Source organism: Gallinula chloropus (genome assembly GCF_964237585.1).
Source record: "Gallinula chloropus genome assembly, chromosome: 8".
Taxonomy (NCBI): Eukaryota; Metazoa; Chordata; class Aves; order Gruiformes; family Rallidae; genus Gallinula; species Gallinula chloropus.
The window spans coordinates 10,324,784-10,339,139 of record NC_140093.1 but is presented as its reverse complement, the minus strand read 5'-3'; the positions used below and the strand labels follow the sequence as shown (position 1 = coordinate 10,339,139).

Sequence of the window (14,356 nt, the reverse complement as noted above, 5' to 3'; positions counted from 1 at the left end):
ATTGTCCCTGTTAGAATTAATCATCTAGATAACTATTGGCAACATGTAGCTGTGCTTAGCAAAAGTATAGTGTAAACAAAAGTATGTTATTGTACTTAAAAGTGCTCATGTGGATAGAGGTAATCTGTCTATACATATGTATTTCAAGGATAAACCAGGGCTCCAGAAGTACTTTCATGAACAACTTGCTTAAGAGCAGAGTGGGGAAAACATTAACAGCTCTGAAAATCTGCCACACGTGGAAACACTTTGTTTTCCTTTTCTTTCCTTTATTTTCTTGCTTCTTCTGACTCTTCACACTGTTCTCTTTGCCCTGCTATTTTTATTTTTTCCTCATGTTTCTGAGGTGTTTAAAGTGTATGTAAATGTTTATTACATGCACCATCCTGTGGCAGCACACAGCAAACTGTGCTGAACTAACCCTGTTCCTAATGCGCTTTTGCTGTCACTGAACTAATCAACAGAAATGAGAATGAGTTACATTTGCAGCTCTTCCTCTTTGCTATTTGTGAATAAGAAAATAATTTGATATAGGTGGAAATACCAGCTTAGATTGCTTTCTATAAAGTGCAGTATTTAATAGATAAATAATCTAAGTGACTGTGAATAACTATGAATTTTTTTGTTTAATCTGTAACAGCTGGTGTGAAATTACAGAAACAAAGTTGATTTGTGTCTAAATGACAGCTGTCCTCTGCATGTTAGATAATATGCTCTCACTGATAGGAAGCTACTGGAGTTATAAATGTCCTGTGAGCTTTATTACATGTACACTTTATTTATTTGAATTTTGAAGCTTTTACCTACATCAGTCAATAATTTTTTAGGTTATAACTTTTTTAAAGTTAATATTTCATCATGCAACCATTAGGTTTTATATTATTTGTAAATATTTACATCATATGAACTTGTGTTGGCATATTTACGCTTTTGTCTTTGTGTTATTAAAAATTGATTGTTTTGAACTGTTACTAAATCTTCTTGATGAACCTATTTTTAAGAATATTTAACTTAGAATGGCTGTAATTGCCTGATCTTATTACATGTGCCTTGAACTTCAAAATGTTTTGTGTTCTAACATCCTATTTTTTCCAGTTTTTAATTTAAATAATACAAAAATAACCTTTCAAGACTGTCCTGACTAAGTATAGGAGATGGAGTTGTGCAGGTACACTTTGGAACAGAACTCCAAAAAAGAAATATTAAATAAGAATCCCCCTGAAGCTTCAGAAATAGTGAAAACTCTCCTGAAAGTAGTTTCTTTAGCAAGCAGGGGTTTTAGTAATTGCATCCCATTAAGAATGTGCTAGTTCAGGAAATGAATATATGAGATCCCCACAGTTTGACCACTAAAACTGTGTTTAGGTCAGTGGCCAGAAAACCCTGAGCACCATATAGAGGTTTTTTTTTACCCAAAGCACACTTCCCTAGTATTAAGTCTGGAAAGGTTAAGTTTTGCATTTGCATGGCCTGGAATTTAGACCTTTTTTATGTGAACATCCTGTAGCTGATAAAACTTTCTATCAGCCTTAAATCTAAAATATTAATTGAAGAATTTTACTTGCTTTAAAATGCATGTAAAGTTAAATTTCTTATGAGGAATGAAGCTTTTGGTTTGTGATGTGGTTAATTGCAATGGATAAGCTAAAGAATGTGTTAGTAGCCATGATTATTTTTCTTTGTAGGTTTCTGACAAAGAGAAGATTGATCAACTCCAAGAAGAACTTTTACGCACTCAGGTAAGTTTTCTCAGTTACTCATGTCTTCAGTAGAGATTTATGTGCAGTTTTTACTACATAAAAATACACCTGTAATTGAGATCTTTGGGAAAAACAAAGTGGTGTTTTTCAATCTTTTTGCTTATCAATACAGAGTTAGCTGTGTGTGTGCTGACCAAAGGTCAGCCTAGTCTGTTCTTTCTCTGACAGTGGCTGAAAATGCAAGGGTGGAGTGTAACAGTAGGACAAATGTGTAACCCTCCTTTCCAAAAACACCTTTCTTGCCTTCAATGCTGTATATTCTTGAAATATAAAGTTAGCCAAGAGTCTTGTGTAAATACAGTGTTGCTATTGCAGTTTTTAACTTGCTATTGTGCATGCTAACTTTACTCCTAACATTCTACAGTTCTTTTATATTTTCAGTGTTACTAAATACATCTTTTATCTTTTGTATGTTTAAATGCTGCATTTGTTGCACAAAGGAAATGGGTTTACTTTTGAAGCAGTTATGCTTTTAATCCCTTAATCTAGGAAATGTCATTGCTAGTAAAGAAGCATTTAAATCCATTTGCTGACCAAGTTATCAGAGATCTGAGAGGAAAAATAGACATCATATAGGATATGTGGGATGAAACATTCAGATTATAGTACAGTGGCATTCAAGAGAAGCAAAATACCTTTTTTGTTTTCTTCCATCAAGAAACCTAATTGCAGTTACAGTGCTTAGGTTCTATATGAACCATACAGTGTTGTTCAAAATCTGTTTTGTGTAGCTGTCAGCAGTTATTTCAATTAAAGTTGTTCCTCTGATTAGACTATTTGGGATGAAAATTTCTGTGAGCAGATCAAAAGTTTTTTTTTCTTCCCCCTCTTTGGAATTTAAAAGAACATTTAATTCATTTAAAAAACTGAAGAGAATGGTGCTGTTAAGAGTGGTGTCCTTTAAAAAAATCCAAAAGAGAAAAATTGAACAAGAATGACAGTGATTGGGAGGATTTTTTCATACATGTTTCTAAAAAAACATCACTTCACAAACCCCAAGCCACTTTGAATTTCTGAATGTCTTCCATCTAGTGAGTTGAACTTCAATATAATCTGAGGGAAGATGTGCTTTTGCAAGTGAAATCCTGTTTTCAATAATTTCTCTGTTACTTCTGTTAAAGAGAAGCCTGCTTCATTATCTGGCAGAAAAGGAAAAGGTCTGCGGAGATCAGCTTTAGGATCACTGCTTTTCGAACTGGCCTCTTAAAGTGCTTGGCCTAACTTCAGAGGACACAGGAGTTAGTTGAAGAACAGACATTTGAAAACCCCATTTTTTAATATCAATTTCTGTATATAATGAATACATACAAGTTCCTTTGATCCCCTTACATACAATTTAGTTATAAAATCTGCTAGCTTTAAAATAGCTGTGAATCTTACTTGCATACTTCATAGAAGATACTACCTATGAGCATATGTTATTTAAGAGCAAAGTCAGGAAAACCTGGTTTCACATTCTGAAATCTGATCTTGCCTTCGGTAGCTGGTGTAAGAGTTCCCTGCACCAGCTCAACCAAGGAGCATTTCCAGAGCATCTGGGTCAGCTCTCGTAACATCGGCCAGTGCATCGTGCAGCTTCAGGTCTGGTTTACAAAGAATATCCCTTAGGGAGTCCTTTCGGAGCTGGAACCACGATTATATGACTTATGTGTCTTGTTTAGACAGCAACACTGTCCTTTTAGGTGTGTTGCCTTATGAAGCCCTTATATGTTTGTTTTGTTTTAATGGTGCTTTTCAGTGCACATGTTGTGTAAGGTGGGAGACACTTTCTGCCTCATTAACTGACTTGAACTTCACCAAATCTCATTCCAGAGTAGTTACAACAGCTTGAGATTTCATTTGTTCTTAAAAGTAAGGCCAAATGTATTTCCACATCATAAAAAACAGCTTTAAGAACAGTTATCAAGACAATATTAATGTCTTATGTTCAGAGGGCTCTCATAATCTCCTAAACAGGACTAAGCTGGTACAGTTGTCTCTTGAACTGAAGGTATATGCTGAAGAAAGTCTAAACTAAACTTGCAAGTTCACATTTAAACCCTGTGGTCTTTTTGATTGAACAGCAGTTCCCACTGATGCTAATTCTGTCTGTGTGTAGCTCCTTTGAAAATGATGCTTGTTTAAAATGCCTAAAGTTAGATGTATGTGCCCAAAGTTTGAACGTTGTGGTCTTATTAAAACTTTTGAAGCAGAGGTGGTGTGTTGCTGAAAAAAAGTCTTCTCTTGATGGACTTGTATTTTCAATAAGCTCTGGTGATCACTAAAGTCTCTGTATTTTGAAAGAATTGCCTGAGTGATAATATATTTTTGATAAATAAAACTTTGTTCATGTGAGTTACTATTTGTGTAATTTCAAGAGTGTATTTGTACCACTGTTTTATAGCTCAAATACCAAAGAATGCTGGAGCGATTAGAGAAGGAGAACAAAGAATTGAGAAAATTGGTACTACAAAGAGATGACAAGGGGATTCATCAGAGGAAGTTAAAGGTACTTATGTGCTACTAATCAGCATGGAAATGTAATTATGCTGTAATTTCCATGATGCTATTCTAAATTGTATTTCTTAATTCATACATGAACTTTTAACATTTGCTATATCTGTGCTAAATTTTTGGTATGTTAAGGCTTTTGTAAGTATCTTCTTTCTGTTTTTTTACCTATACAACTTCTGACAGTGGCTTCAGTTGAAGATCCCAAAGAGTTTACCAAATCTAACTGAATAACTAAGTGGGAAATGTAGGTTGGGTTTTTGATGTAGCTTTACTATATTTGCTAATAAATATTATTGCAACTCTTCTTACAGAGTCTCTGATACTTTTGTGCTTTGTCATGGGTCTTACTGAGTTTGGTAGGAATATAGATACAGGTTTGGAAAATGTCTTTTAAGAGCCCTGTATAAATCCAGAGATCAACCTCAGCATGTATTTGCTTTTGTCAGCCAACATCCTGAGCTATCTATAAATTGACACTCTGTCACTTGCTGACCAGTATGGATCTTCTCTTTCATCTGGGAACATCTTATTTTTACAGGATGAGGGTGATATATCTGTACCCTTCTTCATGCTTATTGTTCATCAAGCTGAGGAGTCTGTAGATGTTTAATTCAACTTCTTAACTTGGAAACTCTGAAGTCCAAGTACTCTTGTTCTCTTATGCTATATGCAAGAGTTCTCATTTTGCTCTTTTGGCAAGATATGTCTGCAGCTGTAGCATTTTCATCCACAAAAGGAAAGGGATGACTTGACTTGGTGGTGTACTTCCTAAGAGAGATCTGTGCTGCAGTGTAAAAAGTAGGCTTCAAACCATCAGGAGCAAATAAACACATTTTTACAGATGAGTTTACAGTCTATACAGATGAAGTAGTCTGAAACCCAATCTGTTCTGTTAATTGGTTGTGTTCTCTCTACTTTTTTTGTAGAAATCCTTGATTGATATGTATTCTGAGGTTCTTGACATCCTGTCTGATTATGATGCCAGTTATAACACTCAAGATCACCTACCTCGAGTAAGTAGATAAAGAATTTAAGACTTCACTGAAAGACATATATCTGAATAGAGGATTTATTTATATTCCACAATAACTCAGAGCTGGTTCTAGGCTATTTTCTTGTAACTCTGGGTTTTTGCCTAAGGTATGTTCTCCATTTTAAATGCAGCAAGAGAATTTTGAGAATAACCAGTGTAACTATGTTAAAATCTGCCTTGGTTCATAGATGGCATCTAGATGCAGAGATTGCTGCTGTGCTTAGCCTTTCATTTTAAGTTTTTTCAATGAGGGCACCCCAACCACTCCTTGCTAACTCCTGCCAGGAGTGCTGCTGTTGAAGTGGGGGTTGAGAAGGGATTTGGCTAGCCTAGCAGCTGTAGGAGGTGAAAAGCCAGGAATGCTTCCTGCTTGCACAGCCAGCTGTAGCACTGGTGGATTCTGTAGGAGGCCACTAGAAACCAATACGATGGGGAAGTGACAGCAGCTACATGAGAATTCAGCCTTCTTCATGCAGAAGCAGCATCTACCAAATGAGTGGCCTTCAGTGCTTCACCTGCTGAAAGGATTTTGAACAGAGAAGCAACTGCCCACCACGAGAACAGCAAACCCTCTCTCTCTTCATGAGGTGGCCTGGCAGGTTAGGCCTGTAGGGTGCTTTATGGACTCTGCTGTCTTAAGCACAAGTTTTTGTTTGTTTGGGGGTTTTTTGCATGACTAAAAGTTAGCATTTATACAAAGATTCCATATTTAAACCAATGCATTTATTGTTAAACATGTCAGCCAGTCTGGATATAGATTAACACCTTTAGGCAGCTTTTGTCTAAGCTTCCAAAATGTCTTGCTGAAAGCTAATGTCTGTTCTAACATTCACTTAAGGTGGTGGTGGTTGGAGATCAAAGTGCAGGAAAAACCAGTGTGTTAGAAATGATTGCCCAAGCCCGCATGTTCCCTCGAGGGTCTGGGGAGATGATGACACGTTCCCCTGTTAAGGTAAGAAACATCATAATCTCTTCATCAGCACTTGCTGTACTCTTTTTTCCCCTCTGATTATGCAATTAATTCAGGTATTTCTGAACATTTGTTTATAAAATGACCTGTAAGCAAGTGAGTTGTTGTAGTCAATGATCTTCTGCCGACCTCTGTGATCCATGTATACTTACACTGTCAGAGTAGTAGCAATTCCTACTACAACTAGTCCTATGCTAAATAATCATTACATGTAGTTGTGTGTCTGCAGCAGGAAGTACACCTCTGCAGTAGGAAGTGTACTGCTCTGTTTTAGTTTTACCATGCTTTCTCATATAAGGCTCTTGCTGTTTAGGTAACTCTTAGTGAAGGTCCCCACCATGTGGCTTTATTCAAGGACAGCTCTCGGGAGTTTGATCTGACCAAGGAAGAAGATGTAAGTATCAGGGAAGGGGATGGAAGTTAAAGTGGTTTTTATTAATTTGTGTCTTTGTGGGCTGTTAGGCCCTGTTTAATTAGGATGAAATATGTTTAGAGGGGAAAGTCAATATGTATATATGTGTAGTTATTAAATTACGTCTTTGTATGTGTTTTTGGCTGGAAGCAGGTAAAATGTAGAAGTTCTTGTGCCATTATGGTTTACAGACTGTGTGGCTCTGCAGGTAATCTGTCATTTAGCACCCGACGTACCAGACTTAGTTATTCAACATGAATTTGAGAGAGTATATATAAACTGAGATCTTAATCCCTAAGTAAACTTGCTTTGCTTACGTTCATGATTTTTCTTCTACCGCAGTTGTAAGGAGTTTGATGTTCTGTTTCTCTCAAAACAGCTTGCCGCTTTGAGAAATGAAATAGAAATCAGAATGAGAAATAGTGTGAAGGAAGGGTGCACTGTTAGCACTGAGGTAAGCCTTGTCAGTCTTTACTTGCAAATATCTGTATCAGTACAATATACATGTACAATAACTTTTGTAAGTATCCTTCAAATAGGAGACTGGTGAATCCAATCTGTGTATACTTAATACTTTACACAATACCAAGTGTATTTGGACTGCTAAAATCACTTCTATATCACAATTACATGCACATAGACTTCCCATTTAAAATTGCAGGCTGCTTCTGGTTTAAAGCATATCTGAATGTAAATATGTGTCTATTTAATTTTAGATAAGTATGTTTTTGTATGTAATTGCATGCAAACTAGGTGTGTGTTTAAACATTTAATTTCAACTTTACTTCACAGACCATCTCCTTAAGTGTGAAAGGTCCTGGTTTGCAGAGAATGGTGTTGGTTGATTTACCTGGAGTCATCAGTGTAAGTATGCAATAAATAAATTTAAAAAATAAGTCTTTAAGACATTTACATGAGGTAGTGTTACGGGTGAGAATATTAGCTGTTGATTTTGGGGAGGGTTTTTTAAGCATTTCTGTTTTTCTTTTTTCCTTTCAATATATATTTTCATTTATGTATTAAAGACTGTGACATCGGGTATGGCACCAGATACAAAAGAAACTATCTTCAGCATCAGCAAGGCCTACATGCAAAATCCTAATGCCATCATCCTTTGTATTCAAGGTAATAAGAGTCTAGATGGTTATCCAACTAGCAGGTTTGTTTATTTTTTTAATTCTGATTCTTTTGTGACTCTGAGGATTCTGATGATTTTTTTTTTCATTTGTGGTAACTTGTATAACGTGCAGAACAGCATGCTATGAATGTCTATAAATAAAGGCACCTTTGGCATCCATTTTTGATGAAAATTTTTTTAACATTAAATAAAATTCCAGATTTCTTCAAAATATTATTGGAGGCAACAGACAATATTAGACTTTTTTAATATTTTGAGCAAGGTGGTACTTGTTCAAAAAATTGCACAGCTACAACAAACTAATAGTTTTATGATACTGAGAGCAAAGGAAATTTTCGTTCTGTATACCCAAAAATTGACTACGGGTGTCATTTTACTGGTTTTAAGTTGCAGCACAAATCTTATGTGATGCATATTATATCTTCAGTACTTCATGTTAGATTATATTGTCCCCAAAATATGACTTTGGTTTGGTTTATTTTAGATGGATCAGTGGATGCAGAACGCAGTATTGTCACAGACTTAGTCAGCCAAATGGATCCCCAAGGAAAAAGGACAATTTTTGTGTTAACTAAAGTTGATCTTGCAGAGAAAAACGTGGCTAGCCCAAGCAGGGTGAGTTGAAACTCATTTTTCTCATATTGTGAAGGCTAAAATCACGGATGGAAAAATACTTGAGAACCTGTCAGAAACATTGGACCTCACCTACCTTTTCTATGTGGCTTTGAGTGCTTATTGGCGTATTCAGTGTTATTTTTTTAATTATTGTTTTTCTTTGGGGTGCTGCTTTGCCTTTCATGATTAGTTACATGACTTCAGTCACAGCTTGGCTACAGCTTATAATACCGATTCCTTTCATGTAGGCAACCTTAGCAAGTTCCATTTTCTGAGACGGTTTTAGGATATTCTAGGAAAGGCCTTTTCACTTTATTTTGTGGTTTGTTATGTTATGTCTCATTTGCTTTGTGCCTTTAGATATTTTTTTCCTTTTCAATATGAATAGAACTCAGTCCCATGACAAACAGTTTCTTACAGTAGTCTATGCATAGATCTGGTTTTAAAACTGTGCTAAAGGAAAGAATGTCTCTGTGCAAAGTTAAACATGTAATATTTAATCCCTTATTTTTGTAGATCCAGCAAATAATTGAAGGCAAACTCTTCCCAATGAAGGCTTTGGGTTATTTTGCAGTTGTTACCGGAAAAGGTAAAGGGAGCTCTGTTTCTGCTTATTTTCTCCTTGATAGCAGAGAAAACCATCTAAATGGAACTGTTGCAGCACTCTTTTCTTTCTGCAGGGAACAGCAGTGAAAGCATTGAATCTATTAAAGAATATGAAGAGGAATTTTTTCAAAACTCAAAGCTGTTGAAGTATGTTGCTATTTATTCCTTTTACTAAAATGAGCCTGTGTTGGTAAATGCTAGCATTAGTCTTTCCTTGTTGAACTTTGAAATTTAGTCTGTGTAAATTAAGTATTCTTGTTCAAGTGACCAAGTTAGCTTGGTTTCCCAACGCTTGCTCTAAGTCAGTGGAATGACACCAGCATCTTCAGGCAGCAGTTGACACAACTGCAGGTCTGAGTCTCTTTTCAGAGGTTTTTGTGTCTCTCCCTTGGTTCTAGAAGAGCTAAGTTCACAGATAGGTACTTGATAGAGCTGGGAGGACTGAATCCCACCCAAATATGGATTGTAGTGCCTCTAGCTATTAGTTGTCTTGGTGTAACAACATTTCATTCATTTGACTAGCTTGTATGTTCTGGTGCAAGTTGATTGAGCAGAGCTTTGATTTCACAGGCTTATATTTTTGGGGAAGGTAAGCTGCATGGTGTTTGGGACTACAGTATCTGCACTGCAAACTCTAGAATGAACATTTGGAGGGATGATTGGGTTGTTTGGGTTTGGGTTGTTTTGGGATTTTTTTCCCTTGCTTTGGTGGTTATCTGCATTGAATATTTTGGAGGAAGAGACTGGAATTTGGGTGAGGTGCACATTGATGTGCTATTGTCTACAATAAAACCCAAAACTTCATTCTTGTGAAGAGAAAACGGGAGCCAGAAAGCATGAGTAGGTGTAGAAGAATTTCCTCTAGCTGTCTTTCTTTACAGGACATCTATGCTGAAGGCACACCAGGTAACAACAAAGAACTTAAGTCTTGCTGTGTCAGATTGCTTTTGGAAGATGGTGAGAGAGTCTGTGGAGCAGCAAGCAGATGCTTTTAAAGGTAAACATATTTTCAAATAACAATTGAAATAGCAGCTTACTGTTAAATAGTTGGATCTTCCACACACATACAGTACTGTTTTGCCAGCATGCTTGGGCAATTGTGGTTCATATGTTTTATATGCACCATTTCTCATGTATTGGTAACTGCCAATTTAATCTTTTCAAAAGCACATTAAAAAATTCATGGCATGAAGGATCTGCTTGCTCTAAAAGCCAAAGGAGTAAATAAATATGAAGAAAAAAAAATCAGGCAAAAATTTTATGGGTAAACCACAGTACTTCATTGGATTCAGATGGTTTTTAAAATTACTTTCTATATAAAGATACTATTTGATCAGCCAGGGCAGGGCTGACTTTTACAGAGCTGCCAGTTGAATGGCTCTTTCCACTGCATTCTTTGAATGCATGAATCCCACAATTTGCAGACATAATATCTAAGAATAGACAGCACAAAACCTTTGCTTAGTTGTAGACGCCCTTAAAATTCTTAGAGTGTTTGTCATAAGCAAGATCTGTGGCACTTTTAGGAGCAACTTAACTTTGAAGATAGTCATGAAGTACGAATAGACAATTAAAAAATGAAGGCTTTGTTTCTGATTTTTTGCAGCCACACGTTTCAATCTTGAGACTGAATGGAAGAACAATTACCCCCGGTTGCGGGAGCTTGACAGGGTAAATTACATTACTGCCCTAATTTGTGTGCTACAAAGTGTTGAAGATTAGGGATTAAAATTTACGCCATTCAATTTCATTTGTAAAGTTTTCTTAAAGTTAATGTAAATTAAATTTTAAAATGTGAAGACAGTGTAATTTATTCTGGGGAAAGAAATACAGCGCTCTGTCTTATGAAATGGTGTGCTTGCTTCAGAACTGTGATACTTGAACACTTAACTGTATACTAGAAGAGTTAAGGACTGACCTAACTTGCCCACAGGAAGAAGTTGGTGTTTCTTTGTGATGTATTCCCAGGTCTTTGAAACACAGTAATGAAACAGTTATGATCCAATTTTCTAATTCTTTTGTAGAGATCCTGAATATTCAAATGTCATGCCTGGCCAGAGGCATGCAAGGGATGGGTGGGAAGGTGTATGGGAGATCAGGGTAATGTGACAAGCACAAACCTTGTCCAGAAAGTGTCAATTTAGACTTAAAGGATGTAAAGAAACAGTTTTGTTTTTTCACACTTTTTTGATGGAAACATGATCAAACTATACTTAATCTTATTCTTTCATGTTTTTCCTTTTGTATAGAATGAACTGTTTGAAAAAGCAAAGAATGAAATTCTTGATGAAGTCATAAGTCTGACTCAGGTCACACCAAAGCATTGGTACGGTAATGCCCGCTCTCCCCTCCACACACACTTCTTTTGTTCTGTTTTTTTAACAGTATAATAAACAATAGATATTACTCAAAATGTAAAGTATGTTTTCAGATGTTCACTGGAGGTGTGAATCACTAATTCCTTTTAACTTCTTGTTTGGGGATTGGCATTGTGCGTACCAAATATATACACCACCCTTCTTTAAGGCAGACTTAGGTGTGAGACAGAGATTGGCTTAAGTATTTTAACACAGTAGCAACACTGCATAGTAAAGATACTGTAGATGCAGGCTGAGAGAATATCTAATGTAAAGGATTAGTTTGAGAGCCTGTACCACAGCTAAAAACCATGAAAAAAGATTTCTTCAATGCCTTTGCATTTGCAGCATCCTGCATTGAAGTGTTGCTTAATCATAGATTAAAAACCAAGTTAAAATGTCTGACTCTTAATAACATTAGAAGAATTCTGGGTGTGTGGATGTGTTTAGAGAAAATGGTGTGGGCAGTATATTAGTCTGAAGCTTTGTTCTAGTCCAAGCATCACGTGGGTTTGCCATTTTGGTTTGCTGGGTAATAGATGCTGAAGTACTGGAGCCCATGTCTAACCCGCTGCCTTTTATGCTGTGGATCAGGTGGGCACGTGACATGAGTATTTCTGTGCACTTCCTTGGAAAATTACAATGTAGTGGTGATTTTAGTTTTATAACACTTAATGAGCTATAAAGTAGAACTGGAAACCTAAGTCGTGAAAAAACACTTCTGTTAGCCATTATATGCAGCCTAAACCCAGCAGGGTATTTGATGAATGCAAATGTTTCTATCCTGTTAAAATTTCCATTCCTTCCAATTAAGCTTGATTTGAATTAAGCAAAGCAAAAATGTTTTGTTATTGACATGTCAGTAAAGGAGGAATGAGATTGCGTTTGTTCTTAATCGGAGGACAGCCCTTCTCCAATTATTTCAGTTTTTAAATCCATAACAGATGGTTTCCAGCACACTCTGTAAGTGAAATAAATTTGCCACATCCCCAGTTCTTTTAATGGTGATCAAGAATGACCAATAATTGGTCTTTGAATGCTATCCAAATCATTCTATTGTGAACAAAGCTTTTTAAGGAAAATATATTTTACTGGTGGCAGCTTTTTATTTTTAATGAATTCTTTCAACATTTAGATGCTTGAGTTCTTTTTAATTTTGTATAAATACTTCTTCTAACCTAAATATGTCAAAGATCTGTTACAACAGTACAAGAACTAGTGGCTTTGATCCCCATTTATGCTGGTACATCAGAAGGACAACTTCATAATTGTTAAATATCAAAAAAGGATTCTTTAAACTCAAAAGAGATGTTTTCAGCTGTGCCATTGTTGAAGTGAGGGGATGAGTGATATTTACGAGAAGTTCTTCAGCCTTTCCCCGCAAGTGGCCGAATTAGAGTAGGAGCATCATCAGGGACGAGGCTTGTGTCCTGAGCTTAAGCCCATTTGCTATAAGGGGCTTAGTGAATCTGGTAGTCTTGAACCACCAAAAAAAGCAGGTTTTATTCTTCAGCTCTTACCTGTCACTATTCTACCAAATTTGGCATTCATATGACCTGTTGGTAAGCTGATTTAGCATGCTGAACTAGCATAAAACTACCCTGCAAGAAACCCTCAACCTGTATTGGAGACTGTGGCAGGAGCAGTAGGAACATGCCTGCCCATGTGTACTGGCTGCTGCATCGTACTCTGGCTTTTAACTCAGTTCTCTTACTGCAGCTGCAGAGTTTCCTGAACAAGTTTCTTGTCATTTAGAGAGGTTAAAGTTTGTTTCCATTTTTACTTCTTGAAATGTGTCATAAAGAGGAGAGTGGTGCTTAGTTTTATTGTGACGTGGGGCACATTTATAAATGAATGTCAATATACGTTTTAGTAAAAGGTTGGACTACTCCACTTGCTTCATTGTTTATGAAGTCTGGGAACAATCAATGGAAATCCCAGATGGAAAGCTACAGCATGTTCCAGCAAACAAATCAGAATACTACAGAAACAAATCCCACATACTTTTTTGGGAGTGTGGACTCTCTTCAGTCAAATCATTTCGATGCTTTACAGTCTGTCTCCTTGTCGTTCCCCCACCTGCCATGCATATGTGCACATACTCTGAATGGTTATATTGGTCTAATTAAAGGCTGCAAGGAACTGTTGTGCAGTGGCAATTGTGAGAGTCATATTGGCCAACTTCTGAAGCTGTTTGTGCTGCTGAAAACATATTTTTGTGTCCTTAGATACAAGCAGATTTTGGTTGAAATTGTGTCGTGATGTTAAGGAAAATTTCCTGTGTTCTGTAGTTGTTTTCTCAGTGTTTCTAAGAAACTGCATGCATACTTGTTGCACACTTTTGTATTGGAAGCCATCATGTGTGTTACAACTTCCTATTTTAGGGAGGAGATTCTTCAGAAAACATTGTGGGAGAGGGTATCTACTCATGTGATTGAGAACATCTACCTTCCAGCAGCACAAACTATGAACTCAGGGACATTTAACACCACTGTGGACATCAAACTCAAGCAGTGGACTGACAAGCAACTGCCTAATAAAGCAGTAGAGGTGAGAATTTAGTTATCTAAAATACTGTTTTTAATCTGTACAAAACCTGTTCCAGTGTAAGCATAGGTCTAGAGAAGTAAGGTGGTGGTTTGAAGGGCTGACCATGGTTCCTCTAACCAACTTTCGTGTCAGAAAAAGCTAGCAAGATCTTGATGTTGAGAAGGAACATTGTATTTTTGCTCTTCTGATTAATTTTCCCTATTAAAGACCACAGAAACCCTCCTTTTAAAAGGTTCAAGAAACCCTTAAGTACATTCATATTTAGTGATTTATGCAAGTTTGAGAGAATTGTAGTTGCTACATCGTGCCAAAGCAAAGGCAATGGGTGAGACATCAAAGGAAAAGGCAGTTACCTACTCTTGGACATGTACGTTGTTTTCAGAAGTATGCACGCTTTCATACTTGCCAGAATCATCATGAAT

The 14,356-nt window shown here is 36.6% G+C and overlaps 1 protein-coding gene across 1 annotated transcript in view; it reads left to right on the top strand.

The window, feature by feature from the left end:
* OPA1 (OPA1 mitochondrial dynamin like GTPase) overlaps positions 1-14,356 on the top strand; it is a 51,116-nt gene that overhangs the window by 11,138 nt on the left and 25,622 nt on the right. The window contains exons 7-21 of the mRNA XM_084267716.1: positions 1,686-1,739; positions 4,144-4,248; positions 5,180-5,266; positions 6,125-6,238; positions 6,570-6,650; positions 7,048-7,122; positions 7,461-7,532; positions 7,694-7,793; positions 8,291-8,421; positions 8,938-9,010; positions 9,102-9,174; positions 9,909-10,024; positions 10,634-10,698; positions 11,277-11,353; positions 13,769-13,934. Coding sequence (XP_084123842.1) covers positions 1,686-1,739; positions 4,144-4,248; positions 5,180-5,266; positions 6,125-6,238; positions 6,570-6,650; positions 7,048-7,122; positions 7,461-7,532; positions 7,694-7,793; positions 8,291-8,421; positions 8,938-9,010; positions 9,102-9,174; positions 9,909-10,024; positions 10,634-10,698; positions 11,277-11,353; positions 13,769-13,934 — 1,389 coding nt within the window. The remainder of the gene's footprint in view (positions 1-1,685; positions 1,740-4,143; positions 4,249-5,179; positions 5,267-6,124; positions 6,239-6,569; positions 6,651-7,047; positions 7,123-7,460; positions 7,533-7,693; positions 7,794-8,290; positions 8,422-8,937; positions 9,011-9,101; positions 9,175-9,908; positions 10,025-10,633; positions 10,699-11,276; positions 11,354-13,768; positions 13,935-14,356) is intronic.